Source organism: Ammospiza nelsoni, chromosome 1, assembly GCF_027579445.1.
Source record: "Ammospiza nelsoni isolate bAmmNel1 chromosome 1, bAmmNel1.pri, whole genome shotgun sequence".
NCBI lineage: Eukaryota > Metazoa > Chordata > Aves > Passeriformes > Passerellidae > Ammospiza > Ammospiza nelsoni.
The window spans coordinates 57,324,093-57,350,187 of NC_080633.1; the positions used below are offsets into that span (position 1 = coordinate 57,324,093).

The window sequence follows — 26,095 nt, forward strand, 5'->3', positions numbered from 1 at the left end:
TATATTACTTCATAGTTAATTCAGTTAGGTTAACAATTTGTTTGATTAACTGAAAATTTTTCAGGACTATTTGACTGCCCTCCACACTCAAATTCAGCTGTTCAACAAAAGAAACAAGAGGGGTTGTCTATGGCCTTTCTAGTTTTATATTTCTTTTAGAAATCAAGACTTCACTAAATAGTTTTTCTATGAACTGATATGTCAGAATATTTATCAATTGATATACCTTGTTCTCTTGAAATATCTGGCTTATACCAGAACTTGGATGTGTCCTGAACAAATTTTACGGTCACATGTTTATCAGCCGTGTCTTCTGTGAAATAAAAAGGAAAAAAAGTCAAGAATGTTTTAAAATACAAAAGTGCTTTTACTTTTCTTTCCGACTCCCAATCACCATGATTACTCAAAAAACTCATCATTACTTTAGAGAAACTGAGCTGTTTTAGAACCAACAAATATAATAACATACACCAAGATTTTGAAAGCATGTTTGATGTTTCATTTTGCAAAATCCTAAAATATTAAAACCTTTTCATTATAAAGCTGCATTAAATACAAACTTCTCAACAGGGCCCAACGAACGCACATGCACATCTTTTACTTTTCTTGGCACAACTCCAAAAGGTACAGAGAGAAGCCAGCCATTTTTAAAAGAAATTGAACTCAGCACTGGTCCACTGTAATCTGACAGCTGAAATAGTAAGCTGACCAATGGCTGGCTTCTAGGAAGCAGAGGAACAAATCTGAAGCCTTGTTTCCTGAATACTGCATCCAAAGACAAGAAACTGGCAACCATTTACTGCAAACATTCAAGTCCTCGGTGCCATTTTCATTCCATTATTTTTTTCTCTCTCCACTTTTAAAACCCCCACAAATCTTTTTATAAACTCATATAAAATCTAATGTATTTTGCATTTCTCTGATACAGAACCTACCTGGCACTGGGGAAGGGCTTAACATTTTTGAGAAATCTGGAAGGACATTTGGGAAGGGAATACTGATTGTGCTTCCACTGTGAGGGCTAGAGAAGCCACTTGAAGACGGTGACACAGAGTAAACGGAACATTCTCCTTCAGAGGACCTCGTCTTCTCTGGAAGAGGAGGTTGAGCATGTAGGTTCCCTCCATGGTGATGTGGAACTGCACTGTTCCGGCTGTTGTGTCCAGAGGTCACTGTGAGAAAGTTCTGCATCAAAAAGTCATTGTCATCAGCACTTGCCACTGATGAGCTCAGCGTTTTAGATGTGCTAGCATTGGCTATGCAAGTAGCTTGTGTCTCCTCTTGGGAGGAGCTACTGTCCCTGGTACCAGTGCTGTAGCTCAGGTAGGCATGGGCACTGCTGCTGATACCATGTTCTTGGTGTGGCTTTGCTGGTGAACTCTCCAGGTTGCTCAGGGTGACAACTTGCATTCCTGGAGTTTGGAAATGAGACAGGAGAGAGATATCCTGCATAGCACTTGAAAATTCAGAGGGCACAAGGTAACCTCCTGGCTGCCTGGTGTTTCCCACTGAAAACTGGGTTGACAGGGAAGCTTTAGAGCTGTTTTCAAGCCAAGGATATTCTGTGACAGAAGAGCTGTCAAAAAAAAAATAAAAAAGCCAAAAATTGAACACAAAAACAAAACAGCAGCCACATCATTCCCTTAAAATGTTACTGTACAACCCATACTTCAGTGGCCATTGAAAGAAATGAAACATGACAGGACAAAAAAAATCCCAGGGTGCTCATTGAAAACATGCTGGACCATGTAATGCAGCTAGATCAAGGGATTCCAGCCTCATCCTGACCAGTAACTTCTTCAATGTACATCCATTATGCTCTGTCTTATCTCACCCTCCACCTAGCCATGTTGATGGGATAGTTTCTGAGTTTGCTCGGTAAACCAGTCCATGAAAATAATGACAGCTAAAAATACTTCTCCCTGTTTGAGGGATTTAGCTTTAATATGAGGTTTAGTGAGGCTGTTTGCAGCATTGCTTCACATACAGCTGTACTGATGAGCTGAAGTGCTACCTGAAAAATAACAATAGGAGGCAACAATTTCTTATGCCAAAGCTGCACAGGGGTAGACATTATGGAAGAAACATGACATGGCCATACCAGCTCTTGCATACAGAGTGTCTTATGCTCATCAAAATAAAAATGAAAATAAATGGGCTGAGAAGGTGGTTATGCACCATCACACAACAAATCAGTAACTATGATAATGGTAAGAACACACTTCACAAGGAATAAGTTGCAGACCAGATCTATTTCAATACAATTTATACTTAAAAAAAGAGGCAGGTCCAGTGGTTAATTTATTTGGTGGAAAAACTGATTTACAGAATTAAATATTTCAACAGTAAACATTCTGTTTTTCTACTGGGTAGCAATTCTACTTGTCCAAGTAAAAAATTAAAAAATGTCCTTCCAAACAAAGGAAACTAAGCACCTGATAAAATCATTTGATAAAAGTTTAAGCTGTCTCTTTGCTTCTGAAAATGAAATGCCCTTAGGCTGTAGCTGGAAAGGTTACTAATATTACCAAATCCAGAGAGAACAAACTCAATGTGAAATGCAAAGAGAAAAAGCTGACATAAGATATATATAAAAAAAGAAAGGATTTTTAATTAAAAGGGAGTTGTGGAAATGAATGCCAGTCGATTTAAACAGCTCAAATTAGAAAGGCCATTAAAGAAATGGAAGGTAAGCAAATTGAAGAAGACATTGCTGCAAGAAAAAAACCTCTCCTCTAGAGCTGTAGTTATCTTCTAGGTGAAATAAAAAAATTATAGAAAAAGTATTTAGAAAGAAGCAAACAAAATTTTCTAGATAAAGTCTGAAGTAGGAATGTAAACTTGATAATGACTGAATTGACTGATAAGCTTTTAATACATATCCACTTGTAATTGTTACACTGCCTCTTCTGCAGCAAATACCAACATATTTTGTTCCATCTTAAGGTTCACATCTGTAATCACAAAACCAAAACATTATTTCATAGTCTCAGTACTGACTGAAAATGAAACCAATTAGATTGGAAGATAAATAAAATATAAATAGGTAATGACATACTTGAAGTACTGACACTCTGACACTCCAACCAGAAGTATTCAAAATACTCACTGTGAAAAAGGAGCCAAATAGCTAAAAACAAGAATAGGATAATTAGCCAGAAAGGAATGTTTTTGCAGAGTGATAGAGAAGGCAACTTCTTCAGGTCTAATGTACCACCTTGTCTATTGAGTAAATATAGCGCACAACTAATGACTGATCACGCATTGTTATAGTCTTCTGATCATTCTAACAGTAACTAGGGACTCCTTGTTAGTTTGCTGTTTCTTGCCATTTCTTAGCTTATGCTGTAAACTCCTTTGGACAAGAACTACTTTGTAAATTTATACAGTTCACACTATCGTCAAGAGCCATATATGTTTACCACAATCTAACTGTAATACAATAAAATTTCTAAGCCTGCTGATCAGTTGAAAGGCAATCAGCTATACACTACCAAAGCAGATCTACTGACATTTTACCGACTAAAAACATATGTCTGCAGTGAGAAGAGTTCTCCCTTTCTCTCATATACAGCTTATTCCAATGTGAATTTTCCTGACATGGCTTTAAGTTAAACATCAGAGACGCCAGTTAAGCACACAGAAAAATATATATGAGCTTATATATGAGCTACATATATGTGCTAGCACAAATAACATAACTGAGCGATAAAATTCTATGTCTTCTCACTTATGTTCAAAGCTAATTGTGTCCCTCACATAAAAGTAACACCTCTGTATGTGTTAAAATCCATTCAATGGACTCCAACAATAAATGTGACAACCCACCTCAAAGTTCTTAGAAAATGGTCTGCAGTTGTTGGAAAAGAAATGAAATTTAGCAAAATGTTTAATTATAGTGAGTTGTGTGTGAACTGGTTTGTTAAAAAGTAGTTTTGTAGCCGTTGAAAGTGTGTTGGGTTTTGTGTGTAACCTAGCAGGTAGTCTTAGGGATTTAATAAATATTTAAACTAGTGCAGGAAAGTAAGAATGCTAACCTGTCTGGAGGCAGCATACAATGCTCTTAGAATAAGATAAGCAGAAGATTAATGATCTTGTTTGTGAACCAAGGAATGTATCACAAGGGGTCTGTGACTAGGCAAGGGGAACGAGGAACTGTTTCTTGGAGACTAGGATAGGGGAACGGGGAACTGTTTCTTGGAAACTTTGTTGTGAATCGCATGTATAAGAGGGAAGCACCCATACGTGAATTTGGGGGCTCGGGTTTTAGGGACGTGAATCCCCCAGCTCCCCGGGCCCTTAATAAAGCACCCACAAAACTTATCTGAGTTTTGTGTCATTTATCAATAGGGCAACACAGTGAAGATGCAAGCATAATGTTTTGTCTGGGAACTATCATTACGAGAAATAAACAATAATGGAAGAGAATATTTTCATACCTTTCTGCCCCTGGGATAGGACTGCTATTTGTAATAGTAGATGAAGATGCAAAACAGCACTGAAAAGAAGGATCAGTCTGCATGTTGGCCCTCAGCAAAGAAGAGTTAGTGCCCACGGTGCCATCAGACATCACCACAGAAAGGTTAATGGCTTCCGTGTAACTTTGAGATTCTGCAGAAAAGCAAACAAAGTAAATGCAAATTTAAAAACAACATGCATTTTTATGAACCTTGTACTGAAAAATGTGTTCATAAAATAGTTTGATTTTCTCTTAATAAGATTATAAGGAAGATTTTTTGTTTCTTTGTGCAGTAGATATTATTTCACAAAATTATGTTGATTGCTGAAAACATCCAGCACGTCAAATAGCAGAGGGAATAGAAATTACAGAATTGCTACACTCCAACTGTTTGATCCCTTCTCCAGAGTACATTCTCTAGCCCTATAGATGAGAACAGACTGTCTGTCCCAAGATGCTTTGCATTTCACAGTCCACAGTGCTAATCAGGTAGATCTAGTCAAGTGCACCATTTGCACTTAAAATACCAGAAGGAAAATGGGTGTCCTGGTCCCAATCACTAGAGTTAATTTTTGCAGTAGGCCAGCACCTGGAGTTATTGTATACCACCTCCTATCATTGCTGCGGGTGGTGGGGAAGGGAGTCTCTTTCAGGGAGAAAAGGTCCCTTCTGGTTAAGAAAGCATGGTGGAGGGAACAGGTGGTGGTGGAAGCAAGCTGGAAGGTCTCAGGGTGGGGCCCACTTGCTGAATGAACAGGGGACTTGATGGATAAGGACACAGATAACACTGAGGAACAGCCTTCTTTATATCTTTATATTCTCATGGGGGCACTGGCTCTGTGCCAGGCCCGAACCATGACATTTTTTGGTTCCCTGACCGGGAAACGAACCTGGGCCGCGGCGGTGAGAGCGCCAAATCCTAACCACTAGACCACCAGGGAGAGGGTATTCTCATGGGGGCACTGGCTCTGTGCCAGGCCCAAACCACTTCCCCGGCATCTCCACCAAAAAAATGTCATGGTTTGGGCCTGGCACAGAGCCAGTGCCCCCATGAGAATACCCTCTCCCTGGTGTCTGCTGTGAGATGTGACCAGGAATAAGCAAAGCAGGCTCCAGCTTAGAAATAAAGAAAAGTTTATTACCTAAACTACAAGAAAAGAAGGAAAAAAAACTATAAGGGAAAAAACTGAAAACCTTACAAAAAGCACTTTCCTCCTCCCCACCACCAAAATTTCCCAATCCGATACATTCCCCTGCCCAGTCTGGCACCACCCTTTAGAATACTCAAACTTCAGTCCATGAAGAGGAGAGGAGTCCTTCTTGCACTATAGGCTTCCCCTGGAAACACGTAGAAACCTCGTGTGCTTCCATGTCACTCAGCACTGCCCAGAAAGTCCTTTTGCCATTCATGACATCTTTCTTCCATGCCCAGTGCTCTCACCACTGTGCATGGACCAGAGCTGCTTTCAGGGTTGTCTTTTAAGGATGCCTTGTCTCACTCCAAAAAAGGCACAGTCTCTGCTTTGGGACATCTATCCCCCCCATTTTTTTCCCACCCCCTGGGGCCGAGGGGTCCCCACAATGAACCCTCCTGGTTCTGAGGCACTGCCTCCCCCTAAATGTAGTCTCTGTGTCACAGGAATAAAACTGGTTCAGACTATGGCCACCAAGAAAAGTCCAGCCAAAAGGCCACTCCAATCATCTCTCTCCCCACTCAGCCAGTCTTCTCCACTTCCCTCAGGCCAGGTTCTTGTTATCTCATCTCTTATCTCTCTTCTTATTCAGCTCCGAGGAGGATCAGCATTTTTGCGAGGTCCCAATCATGAAAGAAAGGGGTTAAAAATTTCAGTCTCTGCCTGTCCCAGAGCTCTGGCACTCCCACACTCGCTGCTGCTCCGGCCGGGCACCTTCTCGCTGCACTCCCCCCCTTCTCCTCCTCGGCCGGCTATCACATGGCTATCACATTCCGTCGTCGCCGGCTCTCCCTCTCTCTCTCTCCTGGGAGGGCTGGGGGGGGGGGGGAGTGGCTGCCCGATGCCTCCTGGGGCTCCTCCACCCTTCCATCCTCAAGGGCCTCCTCACCCCCCATCTCTGTCCAGCCCCAGGCCTACCATATGGCTGCCCCTCCCCCATCCAGCAGCAGCAGCTGGACAAGGGAGGGCAATCCAACCTCTTTGCCTTGAAATCCAACCTCTTTGCCAAGAGAGCTTCCCAGGGCCGAAGCTCTGGTTTTTAACCCCTGTGTGTTCTCGGAGGTGTGTCCAAACCCCACTGGCCACATCGGGTGCCAATATCAAAATCCGAGCACCCATTGGTTTGACCACAGCATCCCAGAATTCCCACTTCTTCCTGGTCGAACCACCACACCTCTGTAGAGGAGGACTAAGCCAAGGAGAACTAAAACAAACTGGACATATTTGAGTCCATTGGGGACTAAGAGGATGAACACATGAGAGCTGAGGGAGCTGGTGACACCCTGCAAGACCATTCTCAATAATCTTTAAAAGGTCTCAATGACTGGGAGAGATTCTTAAGAACAAGAAGGGAGCAATTATCACTCATTCCTCCAAGAAAGGTATGAAGGATGATCCAGGGAATTGCAGGGTTGGTTGACGTAACCCAAGTCTCTGGAAAGGTGATGGAGCAACTAACCCTGGAAACCACTTCCAAACACATGGCAGTAAAAGACTGAGGGTTGTCAGTATGAATTTAGAAAGGGGAAATAATGCACATGCACTGAGATAACTTTCTTCAGTAAACTGACTAGCTTAGTGGCCAAGGGAAAAGCAGTGGATGTTCCTTATTTTTACTTTAGTAAGGTTTTTATCTTGGTCTCCCATAATATCCTCATAAACACACTGATAAAACAAGGGTTGGATAAGTGGATGTGAGATCTAATAAAAACTGCCTGAATACCTGGGCCCAGAGGCTTGTGATCAGCTGCAGCAAGTCCACTAGAAGGCAAGTCATAGCACTACACCTGGGGGCTGATACTAGGACCAAGAGTCTTCAACATCCTTCATTAACAACAGTGACAATAAGATAAAGTCTTTTCATCAAGTTTTGCAGACAACAGAAAACTGTCATTGACAAACCAGATGGTTGTGCTGCTATTCAGACGTGGGAGAAATTAGAAAAAAGGAATCTTAAGTTCAACAAGAAGAAATATGTTGTGTTGTGTCTGTATAAGTTGGACTGTTCTGTTCCCCCTATCATGTAATGGTTCTGCCCTGGCTCTCCCCTCCCTCCTTTATGCTGCCAGTTATCCCAACTCCTCCCCAGATGCCTTGAAGATTAATGTACCCTTTCTCAAATCCCTCCCCAGTGCCCTGTCCCTCACTTGGCGCTCCCACCCTTCTCTCTGGAACTCTCTAGAAACTTCTAACTAAAGTGTCAAGTGATTGACGCAGGGGCCCAGGGCTCCACCCTCAAGTTATCCCCATTGGTATTCTCCCTAAGTGAATCATTTGTATCCCACTCCCCTCTGAAACCCTATTTGTCCAAGGACTGACTCCTCCCCTGTGTCCCTCCCTCCTTATAAGCAGTTGTAACTTCCCCCTTCTGCTCTTTGGCTGTCGGTTTCCCCTGGGACTCAATAAACCTGCATTCACCACAGCTGGAGAGTGCTCTCTTCTTATTTCTGCTGACTGTAGCTATAAGCCAAGCCATGTCCTACCACAATGTAGCGCTGCTGTTGTAGCACAGAGTGTTTGCCTTAGGTGCTGTCCCGAGCCATGGAGATCGGGATAGTGCTGCCGTACTGCTAGCGGTGCTGGAAAGCTAGCTGGGACGTCCAAGAAGGACCACTCTTCTCCAGCTGGACCGCTTCAGAAATACAAACTCCTGCAACTGAGAAGGGATAATCTGTGGCCATAGCACATGTTGGGGGCTGACTGGCTGGAGACAGTTTTGTGGAGAAGGACTTGGTGGTTCTCATGGACAATGAGCTGACCACAAGTCAGCAATACAACTCCATGGCAAAGGTGGGCAATAGCATCTCGGCTAGCATCACAAAGTCCTGCCAGCAGGTCATGGGAGGTGATCCTTCCTCCCTGCTTAGCATTAAAGGCCACATGTAAAGCTCTGTGCCTATTTATGGGCTCCTCAGTACCCGAGGAACAGGGATTTGCTTGAACAAGTCCAGCACAAGGTCATAAAGACACCATCACTGGGAGCGAAGTATCTTTATAGAAGCAGGGGCTGAGTCCCAGGCAGCTGGGATTGTACAGCCTGGAGATAAGAAAGCTCAGGGGTATATTACAGCGACCTGTGTGGGCGCTGCTGGTGAGAGAGAGACGGTGAATCTTGTTTCTTGAATCAGAAGGCTTGATTTATTAATATATGATATAATACATTATAGTTATACTAAAAAGAATATAGAGAGAGGTTTTGCAGAGCTGCTAGCTAAGCTAAGAAGAGATAGAAAGGAACCCACAACAAAGTTGTGGCCAAGGACTCAGTCCCCTGGCTTGAACTGATGATTGGCTCTTAATTATAAACATAGAAAATGAGCCAATCAAGGTGAATCCTATTGCATTCCACAGCAGCTGATAATAATTGTTTACCTTGTCTTCAGAGGCCTCTGGCCTCCCGAAGACACAGAAATCCAAAAGGAAAGGATTTCTGTGGAGAAATGTCTGCGACATCTCACCTTTCTAAATTGTATAAAAATAAAAGAAAAATGCTGATATGGAATGAACAGGAAATTCCTTCACCTATAAAATATAGAATACCAACAATTCACTAAAACAATTCTACAATATAAGAAAATTGCAAGAAACAATGCAAATAGAATTCAAGTCCATGCAGCTGAGTTTCAGGAACAGTCCATCAGCTGAAGTTGTTTCTTTTGGACATCTGAGAGTCCTTTTTGGTCCTGAAAACAACTTGCTGCAAAAGGAGTTCCATCAATAGTTATCAAAAACCATTGACAGTCTTAATACAATTTTAAACAATTTGTACAATTTTGAAATGTCCTTTCTGCTGGCCTTTCAGTGCTTCAGCACTTCAGAGCTGCTGCCCAGTATTTTCAATCTTTTTTATTTAATTTTTAATTTTTTTTTTTTTTTTTTTTTTTTTTTAATCGAAAAGCAAAAGAGCAGCAGCCAGCTGAGCAGAGCAGTGCCAGAGAAGGAAAGGCCCTGGGGGCCCTGGCCCATACTGGACCAGGAACCCCAAAACTTGCTCACACAGGGGGACCCGGACCGGTAGGACAAACCAGAATCCCTAAAAATGTCAGGAGGCCTCGCAGTGGGCCCGGCCCAGAAATTTCCTGAGCCAAACGGCCCAGGCCAAACCCATGAGGAAGGCTCTGCATTCCCGCAGGCCTGAACCCTGCTGCCAGCACAATGGCAGCACGGGTAGTGAGACGCTTCCTTTCCCCTAAACCACTGAGGCATGCCAGCAGCAGGGAAATAGAAGCCTTCCCCAGCAATCCCATCTGGGGTCTGGAGATGTTTGTTTCCCACAGCAAACCAGCTATGGTCTCCTCCAATTGTGCCCTCTCCCTCGGCAATGCATCGGGTTTGTCTCTCATCCGCCCCCTGGCTTCATCCCCATCCCCTCCGGGCTGGGGATCAGAGGCAGAACTCTCTGGATGCACCTGCCCCCCCATGCCACTAGGGCACAAGAGAGGCGGCGGCCTCCATGGGACAATCCCCGAAAAACCACCCCCCAAACCACCGAGAATGCTGATCTTAAAAACAGGCAGCTGGACTGCCACAACAGTGAGCTGGCGGGCAGCCCCCGCTCCACGGAAGGAGAGACCCCCCGCCGGAGCGACTGCTGGGACGTCCGGTGGAAGCATCGGGGAGGGAGCCGGAACCGGGGGGGGAACCGCGCTGAGCGTGGGATCCGCCGCGGGCTGCTCCGAGGGTCCCGCGGGCTCAACTCCGTTTTCTGCTGCTGACTCTGGGGTCCGCTGCGGAGGCGGCGGGGATGCGCGAGAACACGCTGTTGCTGCGTCCCTTGGCTCTGAAAGCGGCGGCAGACACGGCACGGGCACCAGCAGAGCTGGGAGGAGCAGCGGAGCGTCGCTGTTGCTGAGCAACAGGTCAATCGCCGACAGTGCTGTTTCTTCTGTCTTCTCCGACACAGGCTCTGGCGGGGGCGGGATCTCCTGGAGTGACAGCTCTAGCAGGGCCATGGAGGAAACCTCAGAGACCGGTACCGCCCCTATGTCTGAAGGAGGCGGAGTCTGAGAGGCCGGCGCTGGCTTGAGCAGCCACTCCCATCCCCCCGGAGAGAGAGAAGGGGGGGGAAGGAGAACACTCCATCTGAGCATGCTCCGGAGCAAGAGTAAAAAAAAACTTCTTCGCACCGCGAAGTTTCGACCCCCCCGCTGTGAAGCAGGGGGGGGCTGGGAAGAAAAATGTCCTCCCCCACCGCGTCTTCTGCCAAAGGTGGTGGAAACGGAGCTTGGCCATAACAATTAGAGATCCACTGAAAACAAGCTGCTCTGCGCTTCAGGACTGGGAAAAGCTTTATAAATGCTGGGTAGATGGAAGGCAACACGCGTCCCTTACTGAAGACGCGCTGGATAATCGAGTCCATGCACTCCCAGACAAAAGCATCTAAAGCATATAAGACATCAGCAAAGAACCCAAAAAGCTTTGCCCATCGAAAGAATTCATAGATATCTGTTTTTGACAAAAAGAAACCGTCTTCCCTGCACCAATGTTTCCAGAGGGCTATTTTTTTCTCCTCTGAAGGGGAGAATTGAATCTCTTCTGGCAAGGCATGTGTCTGCCATACGAAAAGCCACAAGCTACGAAGGGCTGGTTCATCAGGGATAGAAAAGTGAACAGTACCTTTTGATAGAGTCCAGCTTGCTCTGGCCAGCTCCACAGGTCTGCTGCTCTTTTCCATCATCTTTCCTGATGGTTTTCCAGAAGAAAGATTCTCTTGTGGTCAGCCTTGGCTGTGAACTCTGTCCAAATCAGGATCTTCGGTTCTTCAGCTCCTGGCCTGAATCCACTTCTGTGGTCACTTCAAAGCAACCATCAAATGCTACACATACAGGATTTTTACCCAGTGCAGCAATTTTGCTCCTCTGGTCTTATCAGATTAATTTTTGCTCTGACACGAGGGGTCACCAGATATTACAGCGACCTGTGTCGGTCGCTGCTGGTGAGAGAGAGACGGTGAATCTTGTTTCTTGAATCAGAAGGCTTGATTTATTAATATATGATATAATACATTATAGTTATACTAAAAAGAATATAGAGAGCGGTTTTGCAGAGCTGCTAGCTAAGCTGAGATAGAAAGGAACCCACAACAAAGTTGTGGCCAAGGACTCAGTCCCCTGGCTTGAACTGATGATTGGCTCTTAATTATAAACATAGAAAATGAGCCAATCAAGGTGAATCCTATTGCATTCCACAGCAGCTGATAATAATTGTTTACCTTGTCTTCAGAGGCCTCTGGCCTCCCGAAGACACAGAAATCCAAAAGGAAGGATTTCTGTGGAGAAATGTCTGCGACAGGGGTATATTAACACTGTGTGCATAAACCTGATGTGAAGGCATGAGGGTGCCTTTTGCTCACAGGATGAGAAAAGGATACAACAAAAGGGGTTTAAAGTTTAGCAGCAGAGAGCAGCACATGGTTTACCTGTTGTGCTGGTTTTGTCCAGGGTAGAGTTAACTTTCGTCACAGAGGCTAGTATGTGACTGTTTTGGATTTGTGCTTAACACAGTAATGATAATACAGAGATATTTTTGTTATTACTGAGTGTAATATATGTTGGGAAATAATTCATGCAATAAAAGAATGTATTTTATAAAGACTGTGAAATCCAAACGAGTCTCTGACCACAAGCAGCCCAAGAGGTGGACCTCTGTTCAAACTCTGAAATTCCTGAAGGCGGCAGGATAACGATCAGCATTTAGCTTACGGAGAGACACACCCAGCGCGATGATCACCACTATCCCGAGCCATCAGAAGACAGGAAGACACCTAAGAGCAATCATCATCATTCAAGATAGCCAAAGCCAGAAAAATACGTGTGAGTAAGCGACTTCCTGGGATTCGATCAATGCTGGCTATCAACCAGGAAACGGCGATTGTCCAGCTCTGCCCAGTGAAAGAACCAACTATGAATGTGAAGAGTTACAAAAGAAAGAGGGACTCCTTTGCCTCGGGCACAATAAACTGTATAAAACATCCCCGCTAGAAGCGACTCTCGTGAAAGGGTGAGGGTCCGATGTGATAGAGGTCGGATCCAGGTTCACCCAGTGCCAATCCCGGGCTTGACGCTGTCTCTTTGGATGTGATGGTTTTGAGGATTGTATTTTGGTTGCAGAAAAAGAAAAATAAATCTTTTCGCATTTTTGGTAATTTGGCTTTCGATTGATCATTTATAACACTGAGCAAAGCTTACACAGAGCCAAGGCCTTTCCTGCTTTTCATACCGCCACACTGGCAAGGCAGCTGGAGGTGCATGGGAGGTTGGGAGGACAGCCAGAACAGGTGACCCCTACTGACCAGAGGGATATTCCAGATCATATGACATCATGGTCAGTATACAGAATAGGGGGACAAAGGACGAAGGGGAGGACATTTGGAGTGATGGTGTTTGTCTTCCTAAGTGACCATTACATGTGATGACAGGCTCTGCTCTCCTGGGGATAGCTGAACATCATCTGGGGATAGCTTCCCATGCTGCCCATGGGAAGAAGTAGAGTAATTCCTTGTTTTGTGTTGCCTTTGTGTATGGGGCTTTTGCTTTCCCTCTTAAACTGTCTTCATCTCAACCCATGAGTTTTTTATCTTTTACCCTTCCAATTCTCTCCCCAATCCTAGCGGCTGGAGAGTGCCCAGCAACTGCACTGGGCTTGGCAGCTGGCTAGGCTTAAACCATGACACCTGTGCAGCTACAGTTTTCAGGTGTGACCTTGTCCACACCATACAGACAAAGAAGAATGCAACCGTTATTTCCTAACAGCCTGCAAACAGCACCAGACTGAAATATGAAATATGTTCAACTTAATTATACTGCACATAAATATTAAAAGATATAGTTAAAACAGATACATTTAGATGAGGAATAATGTGGATTCTATTACTGCAGAGCTTTCTACAGGAACAGTTTCACCCCATTTTTCAGAGGTACACTTAAAGATCCAGTCAAGCTCTAATGGAGATAACATTTAATTATTCTGTATTAGTAATAAAAAGTCAACACCTATTCACATAGCTCCAGGCTCAACCACACTGTCTTCCATGACAGAAAACTATAATACTACAAATGTCCATGCAGCTGAATATCTTCATTCACCTTAATAGTCCTACTGACCTCAACACTGGCAGGACTGAAACCCAGTAAGACAATCACAGATGAAACAATCTCTAATTACTGTCTCTTTAGTTGATATACTTCCAAAGAATCAGGGAGGGGGAAAAAAAAACCAAAACCAAGGAAGTCACTGAATCTCCCACTCTAATATGAGCTCAGCTACATGCATAAGAGTTAGTCCAACAGATTTACACAGCAAATTCCACTCCTTCTACAGCACTTGCTTGAATAAAGGGACCAAGGCTTGATTCTTCCCTGTTTCAGGCCTTGGATTGCTGCTATTATCTTAAGAGCTTGAGGAAAAGACAACTGTCAGGCTCACAGATGCATTTCACACCCCATTTTCACAGGTGTAAAATACTAAACATAGAGTGAAAAGCCACTGGCAGCCAGGCATGTAAATTGCAGAAAAAAACCACAAACTCAGTACAACTCTTCCCAGGCTAGAAACAAGTATATCTTAAAGGAACTTGGTTAAAGGAACTTCCCATGAAAGCAGCCTTGTTTTTACTTCAATTAAAAACAAACCGGCTGGATACTTTAGCTATGTCCTCTCATTGTCTGATGCAGAGTTCACTGGTCAGCTGTTAACCCTTTATCTCAAGGAATCAATAATTCTGCGATTTCATAGCTTCTACATAATTAACTAGCCTGGCAAATCTGACAGAAAGCAAAGTGTTATGAACAAAAATTCTGTTGATTTCTTCTGTGAGAAAAAGGTTACCACTGTTGCCGCTGGGCTGCTGCTTGTGTTATGGTAATTACGGGTCGTTGTTGTTAATAGTTGTTTTTGTATCAGTAAAAGCCCTGGCTGGGGCGAGTTAATGGCCCTTCTCTGAGACACTGAAGTGTGGGGTACCCCCCGAACAGTGAGGACAAGAGACTTTGGATGGGAGGGATATGCAAAATACTCCAAGGACCAGCATGCTGTGCGGGACCCCTGCTCCAAATGTACTGAGAAAACCCCAAAAACAACGAGCCACCTAAGAGTTGAGAGATTGGAGTGATGTCTGGATGAGAGGAGCAGAGTGCTGGGCCTGCAGAGATGCTGAAAACCTTCCTTGTTCCTCACCCTGTCTTTGAGAGCCCCCAGGCCAGGTCTGGGAGGAGGCGAGACTGATAGCAACCCAACATCGGATGGGATCACCACACCCTAGAAGCTCCCACCAGGACCTGATCCCCAGCTCTACTCCTCGTGGACAGAGCTGTGCTTATCCTCCTCTGAGTCGCCCTGGGAGAGACGACGGGGACTGCAGCCTGGCCAAGCTGCCCAATCCTGAGCTGATCACTTATAATAAAGGCATCAGAAAGGAGAAGTCTCCTGGCCCTGTTTATTTCACAAAGCATCAGTGCTTCTTGGTTCAGGACCTGTTTATTTCACAAAGCATCAGTGCTTCTTGGTTCAGGCCCCTACCACATCATTTAGAGCTGTTGAAAATACTGTCAACGTAAAAGTGCAGCTCCCTACTACAAGAAGTGACATGACAAAGCCAGGATCAGTCATGTTTGTATCTTTTCATGCACCCAGGTCAGATGTTTGTTTACTATCACTGATCATCAACTTTAAAGGCAGCACCTTAGAAAGGAGCTGGACTCTTTGCACCATACCCTACTGAAAAATGACATTAAGAACACTAATTGTGTACATGCAAGGCACAAAAATATCCAGTTCACTCTTCTACTTGGCAGTAAGAGGTAAAACTTGTAGAAATTACAGTTTTTTTTCAGTTGTAAGCAGAAACTGCTGGGTATGCCAACCACACAGCCATATAAAGTAAAATCTTACAGATTAATCTACTAAACTTTAATCTACTAAATCTATTGAAACAAAGAAGAAAAGGGAAGCCACACCCACACCCCCCCCAAAAAAAACCAGAAACAAACAAACAAAAAACTCCCACAAAACAAAACTCACAAACAAACAAACAAACAAACCACACACACACAAAAAAAAAAAAAAAAAAAAAAAAAAACAGAGTAGCTAACCGACACTATGGTCCAGATAAAAGATAGGTAAAGCATTCAGTCATTTTACTACCAAATCTCGTACTTTAGTAGGTTCTCATACATTTCAAACTTTGTAATCCTTTTTGTGAGAAGGTATTAGTTAATGTGGGTTGTATGAGCTTGAAAACTCAAGTAAACATCCTCAGTTACATCTTCTGGGGAAAGGGAGCTTAAAGTCAGTATTCTGCTTCCAAAATACTGAGCTTATTACTTCACAACTATCTGAGGCTAATATAAAAGCTGAATAGACACAGTAAATAATACTGCTCTGAAATAAGCCAAAGTAATGGCCCACTTGAGCCAGATAACAAACTAATGCTTTTCCAAGTCTATCTGCACTGTAAGATTCTTACAGGTTATCTATCTTCTCTTTCACTCCCTTGCTTTTCCAAGTACAAAGGTGCCAAAAATGGTAAGAGTCCAGCAGTCTCTCTTGCTTTCGGCCAAAGTATTAACTTTACTGAAATTCTGACCTTTTAAACTTGTTACATTCTGCTTTCAATTTCACTAAAATACAGTGAACCAAATTATACCATTATATGAAACCCATCAACTTTGGTCACACGGTTCCTTCTCTTTCACAGAATATGTGAAAATCAATAAAGGATGCCTAAAGTCTTGTCTTTTATAACTTCAGATACCAGGGAATGGTATAACTTTTTTTGTGTCTTTTGCACAGCACATACTTTCCTATTCAACGTTAAGTAGCTCCACTCCTCCTTTGGAAGAAGCATATATCATGTACCAACACAAAGACACCTTCAGTTCCCACACTTCCCGAAAACCCACTAATACCAAGCAGAGAAAATGTAACAGAATTTTTCATGTTTGTGAAAGAAAAGACAAAATTACTATTGCTAGGAGATTCTGCTAATGCCTGTTTTGAGTGGACCAACTCTCTTTGCAAATAATCAGTCAGGCTGAACCTGGGGCAAGCCATTAAGACAGTGGCTCTAGCATCCAGGCATTAAACTCTCTGCACAAAAAAAGGTCAGCTTTAGTTGCTTCATCTGAGAAGAATCTCAGTGGAATATGTATTACATACTTGGATATTACAGAAAATACAACAATGGAGTGACTGACAACCTCAGAAATAAAACAGCACATCGGGAGAGGCAGTAAAGTATTTCTCAGGGATGTTTATTTGGTGGAAGAAAAAACATGTTCAACAGTTAGAACCCAAATTGCTAATAATTAAATGTAATGTACACTACAGTACTAAAGGTTTTAAACTGCATTGTGTGCATTTAGAAAGCGTTCACTGTGTTTTGGGAGCCTGTCAAATGAATTTAGAATTTAAAAAAAAAATCATTATTGCCTTATGCCCTGAAGAGAGCTGTAAAGAGAGCTGTTGTCCCTTGAGGAAGCGTCTTTGGCACAACACTCTTCCTCAGCCAGCACTGGGTGAGGAAGGCTGGCATTTCACCACCGTCAGGGGAGACTCTGGCCTACCAGCAAGATGCATGACAGGAGTGGAAGTGTATTGCTACATTCCCGTGTTCTGCAAGTTCTAGCTCCCATGACAGCCTGCCAGTAACAGCCATATGCAGCCTCTGAAGCTATGCCAGGCATCAGCTTATCTCCAGACAACCACAGGCTGACACAATTAACAGCATTTACTCTCTGCACATCGATCAGAATCAAAAGTATGATTTACCAGACCACACTTTACCCCATCCTAAAGCCCTTAGACCTGTACTATAGGGCTTCTTTTCTGAGAAAATAGGTAGACCGTTTTACAGGTAACTTCATATCATACATTCACTCAAACACCAAAATACAAATAACTCCTATTTGCTGAACAGAGTAACAATACAGCATCTTGAAAGCAGTGAAATCCTTATCATGACTTTCTGAAAGGCTTTCTTATACTAATTCATTTCATTCTCCCAGGTAGTGCCCAGCAAAAAAAGAAACCTCACCAAGGACTAAAGCAATCGGTTGCATATATCTTTTCATATATTTTAAAAGATCTTGCAGATGCTGTGCTACTGACTTTAAGCAAGCTTTGCTGTCTTAGGAATGCAAATCAGCTGCAGAGGCATGTCCTCAAGACTTCCAGATCACATGTAACATAAAATGGGATTAAAACACTCTTTAGGAGAGAATCACTATCACTACATAACACATAAACAAGAGAACCCCTATTCTATCGCTATGTACAGCAGCTCACTCAGTAGTGGGAAAAAAAATGAAACAATTAGAACACAACTATTAACATGTCCACATTAAGTTTACACAGCAAATAAGTAAAATGGTTTAAGAGACAGATAATTCCATTCTTATCATGGTTCATCTCGTAATGGAATTTCAGACATTCACACTGCTGAATATGACAATTTTCATCAAACCATAAAATTAAACTGCAATAGTTTTAGAGAAGAAAAAAAGAACCTATGAAACATGCATATGGTACCTTTTTCAGGCAGAATGCACTAAAAACCAAGCACCTTTCAAGAAAAGAGTAAAATATCAGCATTGTGCTCCGAAGTTCATTATCCATTAAAATCGCTTGAAATGTTGGAGGTGCAGGTCTAAGCTGTCTGTGCTGAATTGAAAAGTGCCACTGATGTCTACTGACAAGTTACACTGCAAAGCCAAAGGAAAGGAGGCAAGGATAAAGGCAGAGAGGGCAAACTGACTGAAAGAAGAAGGGACAGAGCTCGGGCCTGACTTTCTGACACTTCTGAGAAGCAAGCACAAAGACTGTGACATTTTCTATTTTGTGTTATGACCCTATATACTTTTCCTAAGGTGAAAGAGTGACAAAGGAGTTTGAACTCCCCTTTTTCTGTCTCAGTCGTGTTCCCTGGTTCCATGAGGAACCAAAGGTCCCAGTATGCAGCTTTTGATGTCTGAGGCATACTTGCCTCATAGAACAAATGGAAGCAATCAAACTGATGACTGGACCCTCTATCAAAACTCTCACTTCGGTCCTGTTCTTCTGCTGTGAAAAAAACTCTGCCTAAATGTGACAATTTTCAACCTGTTCATTTTTCTAGTCACTTGCCTGCAACAAAATGCTGAACCCACTTCACTGTGGCCTGAATAACAAAAGTGAGGACTGTTTTTTTGATTTTCAAGCAGTATACCTAAACCATTTTATTTTAAAACCAGAAAAAACATGACTTCAAAGGCTGTTTTTAATAATCTGAAATTGATACTGGTAAAAATAAACTCAGTTCGGTTTATCTTCAGTGTTGTTCAGTATCACAAACACACAACTGAGAAGTCGTGCATTTTTTTCTTGGTCTGTCGCTCAACTGTGATTCAGTAACTCTCCTTTTAGGGTTGCAGTCTTTACCCAACCAGGTGCTGCCACTGCCTGAATAGAAAAATTGTTTGCATTAAGGCAGTAGGAATCAGGCTCTTTATTCGGCTGCATCCTGTACACTGTACCATGTAATAGCTGGCTACTCTAGGACTCTATTAGATTTTAATGGAAAATTCAGATCTGAAGTAAGAGAGTGTCTACATGTATTACACAAATACAGTTCATCCTGGATGCACAAATTAGACCAATTACCTTTCCAGTGCTAATGTCACAATAAGGTGTTATTCTCACTAAGCAAGAAAGCAGAAAAACGATGCCACATTCCTCATTTAAGAAAGATTCATGTTTACAAAATCTTACACCTTTCATGTTTTTGAAAAGAAATTCAGTACTGCTATAACATTACTAAAAATTCCTCAGGGGAGGAAAAAGACTCAGCCTGGACCAATTTTCTTCAACGTAGATAGAAATTATGTATACTCCAGGCAGCCCTCATTTCTACTATTGAAAAAGACCTACCACGGCACACACAAAGTTACAAGGCTTCTTCGGCAGGAAAATGACTAGACAAAACTCTCGAGCCCTGCCTCATGCCCTCAGTCATACTGACAGAACTCCTTGTCTGCAAATCTTCTCCGTTTCTGGGCAGACTCCCAACGTTGTTACATGACTACAAAAGACGTAACTCTTCCTCCCACTTAATTTCCAGAGCTCGCAGCAGCAGCAGGCCGCAGGCTGCGTGCGTGCTCCCAGCTCCCCACCACGCAAGCGGAGCGGCCCCTCTCTGAGGCTGGTTCGCTTTAGTGAACTCCCGCCGCCCTCCCCTTTTACCGGGGTCACGTTTCGCTGCCGCTGCGGCGAGCGCGACCAGCCAAACACAAGACCAACCCACAAAACGAGTTTTCAGAGTTAGGAAAACGCACAAAACAGGGCGCAGGGAACCACAAACCTACCTACGGAAGCCATGGCCACAGCTGCTCCCCCACGGGGCTGTGCGAAATCCTTCCCTCCCTCCGTGCCGCAGGCTGCCTGAGGCTCACGGAATCGAGGCGGCGCGGCGCGCCAGCCCGCCACGCAGAGACTTGGGAAAAGCTATTGCCCGCATTTGCCAGCACCCGCCACACCCTCGCGTGTTAGAACTTCACCGCAAAGTGGGCTCCAGTGTCTGCGGCGAGAGAAGTACAGGCTCCCTTGTCTCAATACAGCCACCCAGACGAAGAAGGGCCAGAGTTCACTTCATCCAGGCAGAAAGTAATTCCCCGATAGTTGTTAGATTAGGCTTCCCGCTCGCTCTTTAGCTCGACTGTCCATTCAGTGTATGCCTTCTGTGCTGACTCCACCTCATTTGCGTTTGACTTTTTCCCCCCACTTTCCCCGCCCGGCTCTCACCGCCTCTTCCACGCAGAGCGCCGCTCCCAGCGGGTCCTGTGCTCCGCGCAGCGCCGCGGGGGCGGAGAGCGAGCGGTCGGCACACGACCCGGGGAGACTGGGAACTCGGGTTGGGGGGAGGGTTGTGTGTGGTGGTATTTGGTTGATTTTGGGGGTTTTTTTGAGTGTTGGGGGGTGGTGTTGTTCTTCCCCCACCACTTCATTTTGTTTCTTTCAGAGAAATGCGAGACACGAAACCGAGAATTGTCAGATTAGTGCTTTTTAATGTTGACCAAAGCCCCGCTAGTCCATTACACTAAAGTGGCCCAATACTCTTGGATAAATTTAGCATCCAGAACTCTGAATAAAGTTTTACTCGCTTCCCAAGATTACAAAACACGTATAGCCTTATTGTGTTGCATTCAACATCCCCCTAGCATTGTTCTAAGCACGTTTTATTCACAGGTCAGGAAGACGAGTGGAAACACTGCAATTCCACAATGAGCAGCACATTTCCTTTTCAGATTGTTCATCAGTGCCCAGCACACAGTATTTTCTGAAAGGATCACTGCAGGAAATTACTAGGTCTAGACAGAAACAAATACAACCATTTAAAACTTTCCCATGATGAATTATTCTATTGCTTTCAAATTTCTACCGCCACCATGTTTTGAATGCATGTACTAAACCGTTCTGATAATATTAAAATACCCAAGCTGGCTTGGCTATAGAGATGAGTACTGGTAAAGTAATTAACATTTTGCTTTCTTCCACAGACCATAATGTAAATCAAACTATTCCTTTATAAGAATATTCATTCCTACCACTGTTTTCCTTCATAGCAGCTGCTCCTATTAAACATGTTGCATAAAGATTGCATTCAGAAGAACCAAATAGCAAAGGTTAGTTGTGATATACACCATATCATCAGGTAAAAAGAAAAGAAAATCCTTGCCATGGGGTCAGAACAGGTTGTTATGCAGCAGTTCAGAAGTGACATCCGTTACTTTGAATAATTTATTATACAACTACACTTTCTCTTGGATGCTTCCTGGCAGAGCCAGATACAGGTAAACACAAACTCCACACTTCTATAAAGAATAATGGTTAGAGAAAATTTCTCTCCATAGAAAGCATGCCTGTCTTTGCATAAAAAGCACTGTAATCACAGGACCTTTGGATATCTCATTGTTTTTCTGATTTTCAAATCTAGAAAGCTTTGCTTTTTTGGCTATTTACACTTGCTGAATTAGATGGGAACAAGAATAGTAGCATTTAACAAAGAAGATAACAGTAGTCTGAGATGACATATGAAGAAGACTGGTTAAGTAAGAAACTTTCCAAAGTATTATAAGAATGTAATTAAGCAGAAATAATGTAATTAAAAGTATTAATATAATTGAGTTTTGTCAGTATTTATCAAATTCACCCTTTTAAAAGATTTTTTTGCATGAATCCTTCTAATAGACTCAGTTATACTTAAGGGGCTACTCATCAATAAAATCCCTCTGACATGGACAATTAGTAGCAAACAAAAGGGCACATAACAAAAATCTCACCTTTTGCTTGTCCTTCTGTCATAAATTCAAAGTTTCAACCAGATGAGACTTTCTTCTCCAAGGAAGAAAAAAGTCTGAAACTCTGAAGCCAGAAGATAGAAAGGGCAAGGCTGATCGCACACAAAAGGAGAGTTAGGAAGAGAAGAAAAGGCAGTGGTGGATGGCTCTAGTGAGGAACTGATTTGGTTTAGGTCAGTGTGTAAGATACTGCCATCTCAAAAGGAGAAAGTCTGTTATTTGGCAAGAAGAATTGATTTAATGGCTGTTTCAGGCACAGCAAAGCAAATCAGGATCAGGTCTTTCAATCTCTGCCAGGTGGTACCAGTGTACAGTTCTCCTAGATATAGTACAGAAGATTCCTGGTTTGATCAGAACCATTACACTGCAAATTCTGATGAAAATAGATTAAAATGTAGGGCTTGAATTGTAACATGCACCTTTCTCCAGCAAGAATCCCTGAAGACGAGTGGCTATGCCGTGCCCTTCATACAAATTCAGCAAACTCCACAATTTGTGAAGGAATGTCATGTGTTTCGCTGCTACTCTGATGATTGACAGAAACATAGGAGTCAATGTCAAGTAGATTGCTCATTTCAGATTTTGTCTACAAGGTGCCTGAATATAAATGGCTTTGTGAAATATCTTGCCTAACTCAGGCATAGAAAAACACAGATTAATTTGGTTTTCTCGTCCTCTGCAAGAGGGAATAAACATGAAGAGAATTAACACAGGGGAGAACAGCATCCTAAAAAACAAACAGCAATATGACTGTAAACAATTTAGACTATAAACAATTAAGTGGAACTGAATGTGTATTTCCTCTCTGCTCCCACTCAACACTGGAAGGTCTGTCATTCTGAAACTGCAGAATATCTTTAACTTGTAAATGCAGTAGACAAACCCTCCCATTCACTCAAACACAGGATCATTTTAAAACTGCGATTTTTTTGAAAATGTGTGCTCACAGTTGTATTGTCCTGGTTTAGGACAAATTAGGGGAAATCTCCAAAAGGGAGCCCCCCAAAAACAAAACAAACCTCCAACCACCCCTCCCCCAACACCGGGTTCGGGAAGGAATTTCTCGGAGGAGCAAAGTGGAAAACAAAACCTATTTATTTACAAGTAACAAAAGAACACTCCCCAACACAAGAAAAGAAAAGAAAACAGAAAAAACAGACTGTGTGTTGAGAGGGCGCGGCGCTTCTCTGCAAGCTTCAGGTGTCCTGGACGTCTTCAGGTCACGTCCGGAGCCGGTCCAGTATCTTCAGGGGAGGGTAAGAAAGAGGGAGCAAGAGAAAAGGAAAAAAACAGCACAAAAAAGCAGAAAGCAAGCAAGCAAAGCGGCTAGCCAAGCCAAGCAGCAAAAGCCAAAAGCAAAAAGGCCTGGTCAAACACTCCCCCCTCTCTTCCCCGCCCCGCCGCAGCAAGACGGCCGGGGGGGGGGGGGGAAGAGAGAAAAGGCACAGCTGCCAGACACAACACACGATATTGGGATAAAGGCTGTCAACCCACGACATGTACTTAGATTTTTGGAGCTCTCTTCTTTGGGCGTCCCTCAAACTACATGGAATAATTTGGCACATCAGTCATGAAGTGCCATGTCATATAATAGGAGGCCTCATCCTGGAAAAGTTGAAAAAATTTCATAGAATCATAGCAAGAGCAGTAGCTGTTCCCATGGTTTTTGTTAATTTAACCTTTTCCAGACAAAGTAACTAATGACGTCTCAAAAATGTATGCTATGCTCAAGCACTGCAAACAAGCAATCTCAGGTATGTGTAAAAACAAACACATCTGCCAGGCTGTCTGCTCATCCAATCCTTTATTTCTATTAAAATGTTTTTTAAGTTTCTGTCAATAGCTTATTGTTTGCATCTTTAAAAGAAGCAAATATTAGTGATGGATTTCTCAGCTTCAGATTATTTTGGTTTTTTATATATGTGTAAGATATTATTCATCTATATTTCAATGAATATATACAAATATAGTTATTTATCAAATTAGTGATTTATGTGGGGAAATGCATTACTTTTTCCCATGGAAATCAAAAGAAAGAGAAACCAAACTCTCTAAAACAGAATGCTTTAAAAACCACTCAAGTAATCCCTTTTTCAGTGGTTCTTAGCAAGAAAAAAGAGGAAAAATCAAAACCAAATTACCACCACCCACCAGTGTATTATCAGGGTGCATTTCAAATTTAACTGAAGAGGCACATTTGCTTTGAGACCATGATCAAGTAACACTGAAGCATTGTATAAACACATTTTTCCCATGTAATATTTGATTATATAAACAACTTTTTTTTTGGCATTTGGAACTTCAGAATTATACAGCTTATTTTATTGCCTGAATTTTAGAATTTTTGAGCTCTCACTGATACTAGTGAACATAACAAGAAACTGTGTTCAGCATCGTTGGAAGTGCCATCATCTTTTCAACTAATAAATGCAAATTCCAAGTACAGTCAGTTATCTTGTATGGCAAATATTAAAAAATAAAAACCAAAACAAAACAAAAAAACAAAAACAACCACAAAAATAAATTAACACCAGATAATGCTACTGCTTTCTCTCAAGAGAAAATGCCTTTGTATTAGAGATACAGGAAAGATGAAAGCTGCAAGCTGCACAATTTAACTTTCAGATGTATTCGTTCCTGAATGAAACTGTGACAGGCAATAATGTGTCTTATGCAAAACTTCAAGTTTTTTCTCAGTTAATAAATCCTTTTGAAATAAGGCAGTTGTTTCATTTACACTTCACAGTGGTATGAAAAGTTAGTCAAGACAAAACAAGTAACAGACAAACTGGATTAAAGTGTGGTGCCCCAAGTAAGGGAAGCATGTAGAGGGTGGGTAGATTCTTGATGAAGAACCTATCAGCAGTTGTTTGATTTAATCGTAGTAGTGAGGGATCAAGGACCAGTAAGACTTGTTGAGGTACCATTGATGAAAGACATGTAACATACAAGAGACTTTAAAGATGTCCCAAGCTAGAAATCTTATTTCATATGAACTCCTGTAGGAAAACTTTTGTCACAAGACCTGCCATTCCTTTAATGCAGTTCAACATTTGAATTCAGGACAAAACGAGTGGATGAGAAAGTAGAGAGTCTGTTTCTGTATTTAGGGTCTCCACTACTTGGATACTCATTTCCTGTGAGAAAACTTAATTCACATTTGCTTGAGGCAGAAGACTCCATATAACTTTTCAGAAGTGTCTTGGTTCAAATGGATAATGCAGGCAGTGCCAAGAGACCTCCGAGAGGGCCATTTTTAAGGGAACAGTCTCAGGTCTCTGATTTACATATCTATCGGCACTTTGCCCACAGGGAATGAAAAGTCATCCATTAAAACAAACAAACAAACCAATGTAAATACTTGCACAGAAAATTAAACACACAGTATAAAACAAAGTCTTTCCAAATCAGTATCTGATTCCATCTCCAAAGCAGTTTTAACAGAGCAGTTTTAATGGTTTAATGCCCATTCTGATCTATGATCACAGTGTTTCTGTCCAGATGCAAATCCTGCTACAAAAGCAAGGGAGGGAGGAAGAGGGGACAGTGAATAGTTTCACAACATCTCTTCAATGTAATGTTTGAAGAACCTATATGTGGGAAATAGTAAAGGTAAGAAGGTTTTTTTTTTTGAGTTTTAGGGCTTGGCTAAGATGGACCTTAAGCCTGCAGAAAAATATGCTTACCAAGATAGTAGAAGGTTTTAAGCTTAATAATGGTGAATTGTATATTGTTAATAGAAGGTATACATACAAGCATTGTATGAAGCAGGCATACATGTACTTTTAGTGATTGGCTAGAACAATTGTCTGTAAGCTTGGGCAATATGCTATTGGCTAGAAAGTTTTTGAAACGCTCTGTAACAAAGAAATCTTTGGTTGCTGCTGGTTGCACATGAGCTGTTAGCATCTTTCTATTGTCTTAACCATCTAATGAGGCTGATGCTGCAACAAAAGTTCAAGGAACATATCCCAGCAGTCCCCTCCTGTTCATGAAAAAACCTCCAAACACACCTATACACCTATCTTCTTTTTTTTTCCCCTTCAAATTCTTCAGTATTATAGAGAAGCTGCACATGGAATTATGTACATGTGCACTAGATTATGCATTCTACT

General features: G+C 42.5%; 1 protein-coding gene and 1 non-coding gene across 2 annotated transcripts in view; both read right to left on the reverse strand.

Annotated features, from left to right (window-relative positions):
• TNS3 (tensin 3) overlaps positions 1–26,095 on the reverse strand; it is a 208,292-nt gene that overhangs the window by 25,915 nt on the left and 156,282 nt on the right. Inside the window, exons 19-21 of the mRNA XM_059478542.1 lie at positions 4,440–4,611; positions 936–1,576; positions 227–313 (exon numbers count right to left, since the gene is read on the reverse strand). Of these exons, the coding sequence (XP_059334525.1) occupies positions 227–313; positions 936–1,576; positions 4,440–4,611 (900 nt within the window). The remainder of the gene's footprint in view (positions 1–226; positions 314–935; positions 1,577–4,439; positions 4,612–26,095) is intronic.
• Positions 5,329–5,400, reverse strand: TRNAE-CUC (transfer RNA glutamic acid (anticodon CUC)). Its single transcript has one exon. It is a non-coding gene; the product is annotated as a tRNA-Glu (tRNA).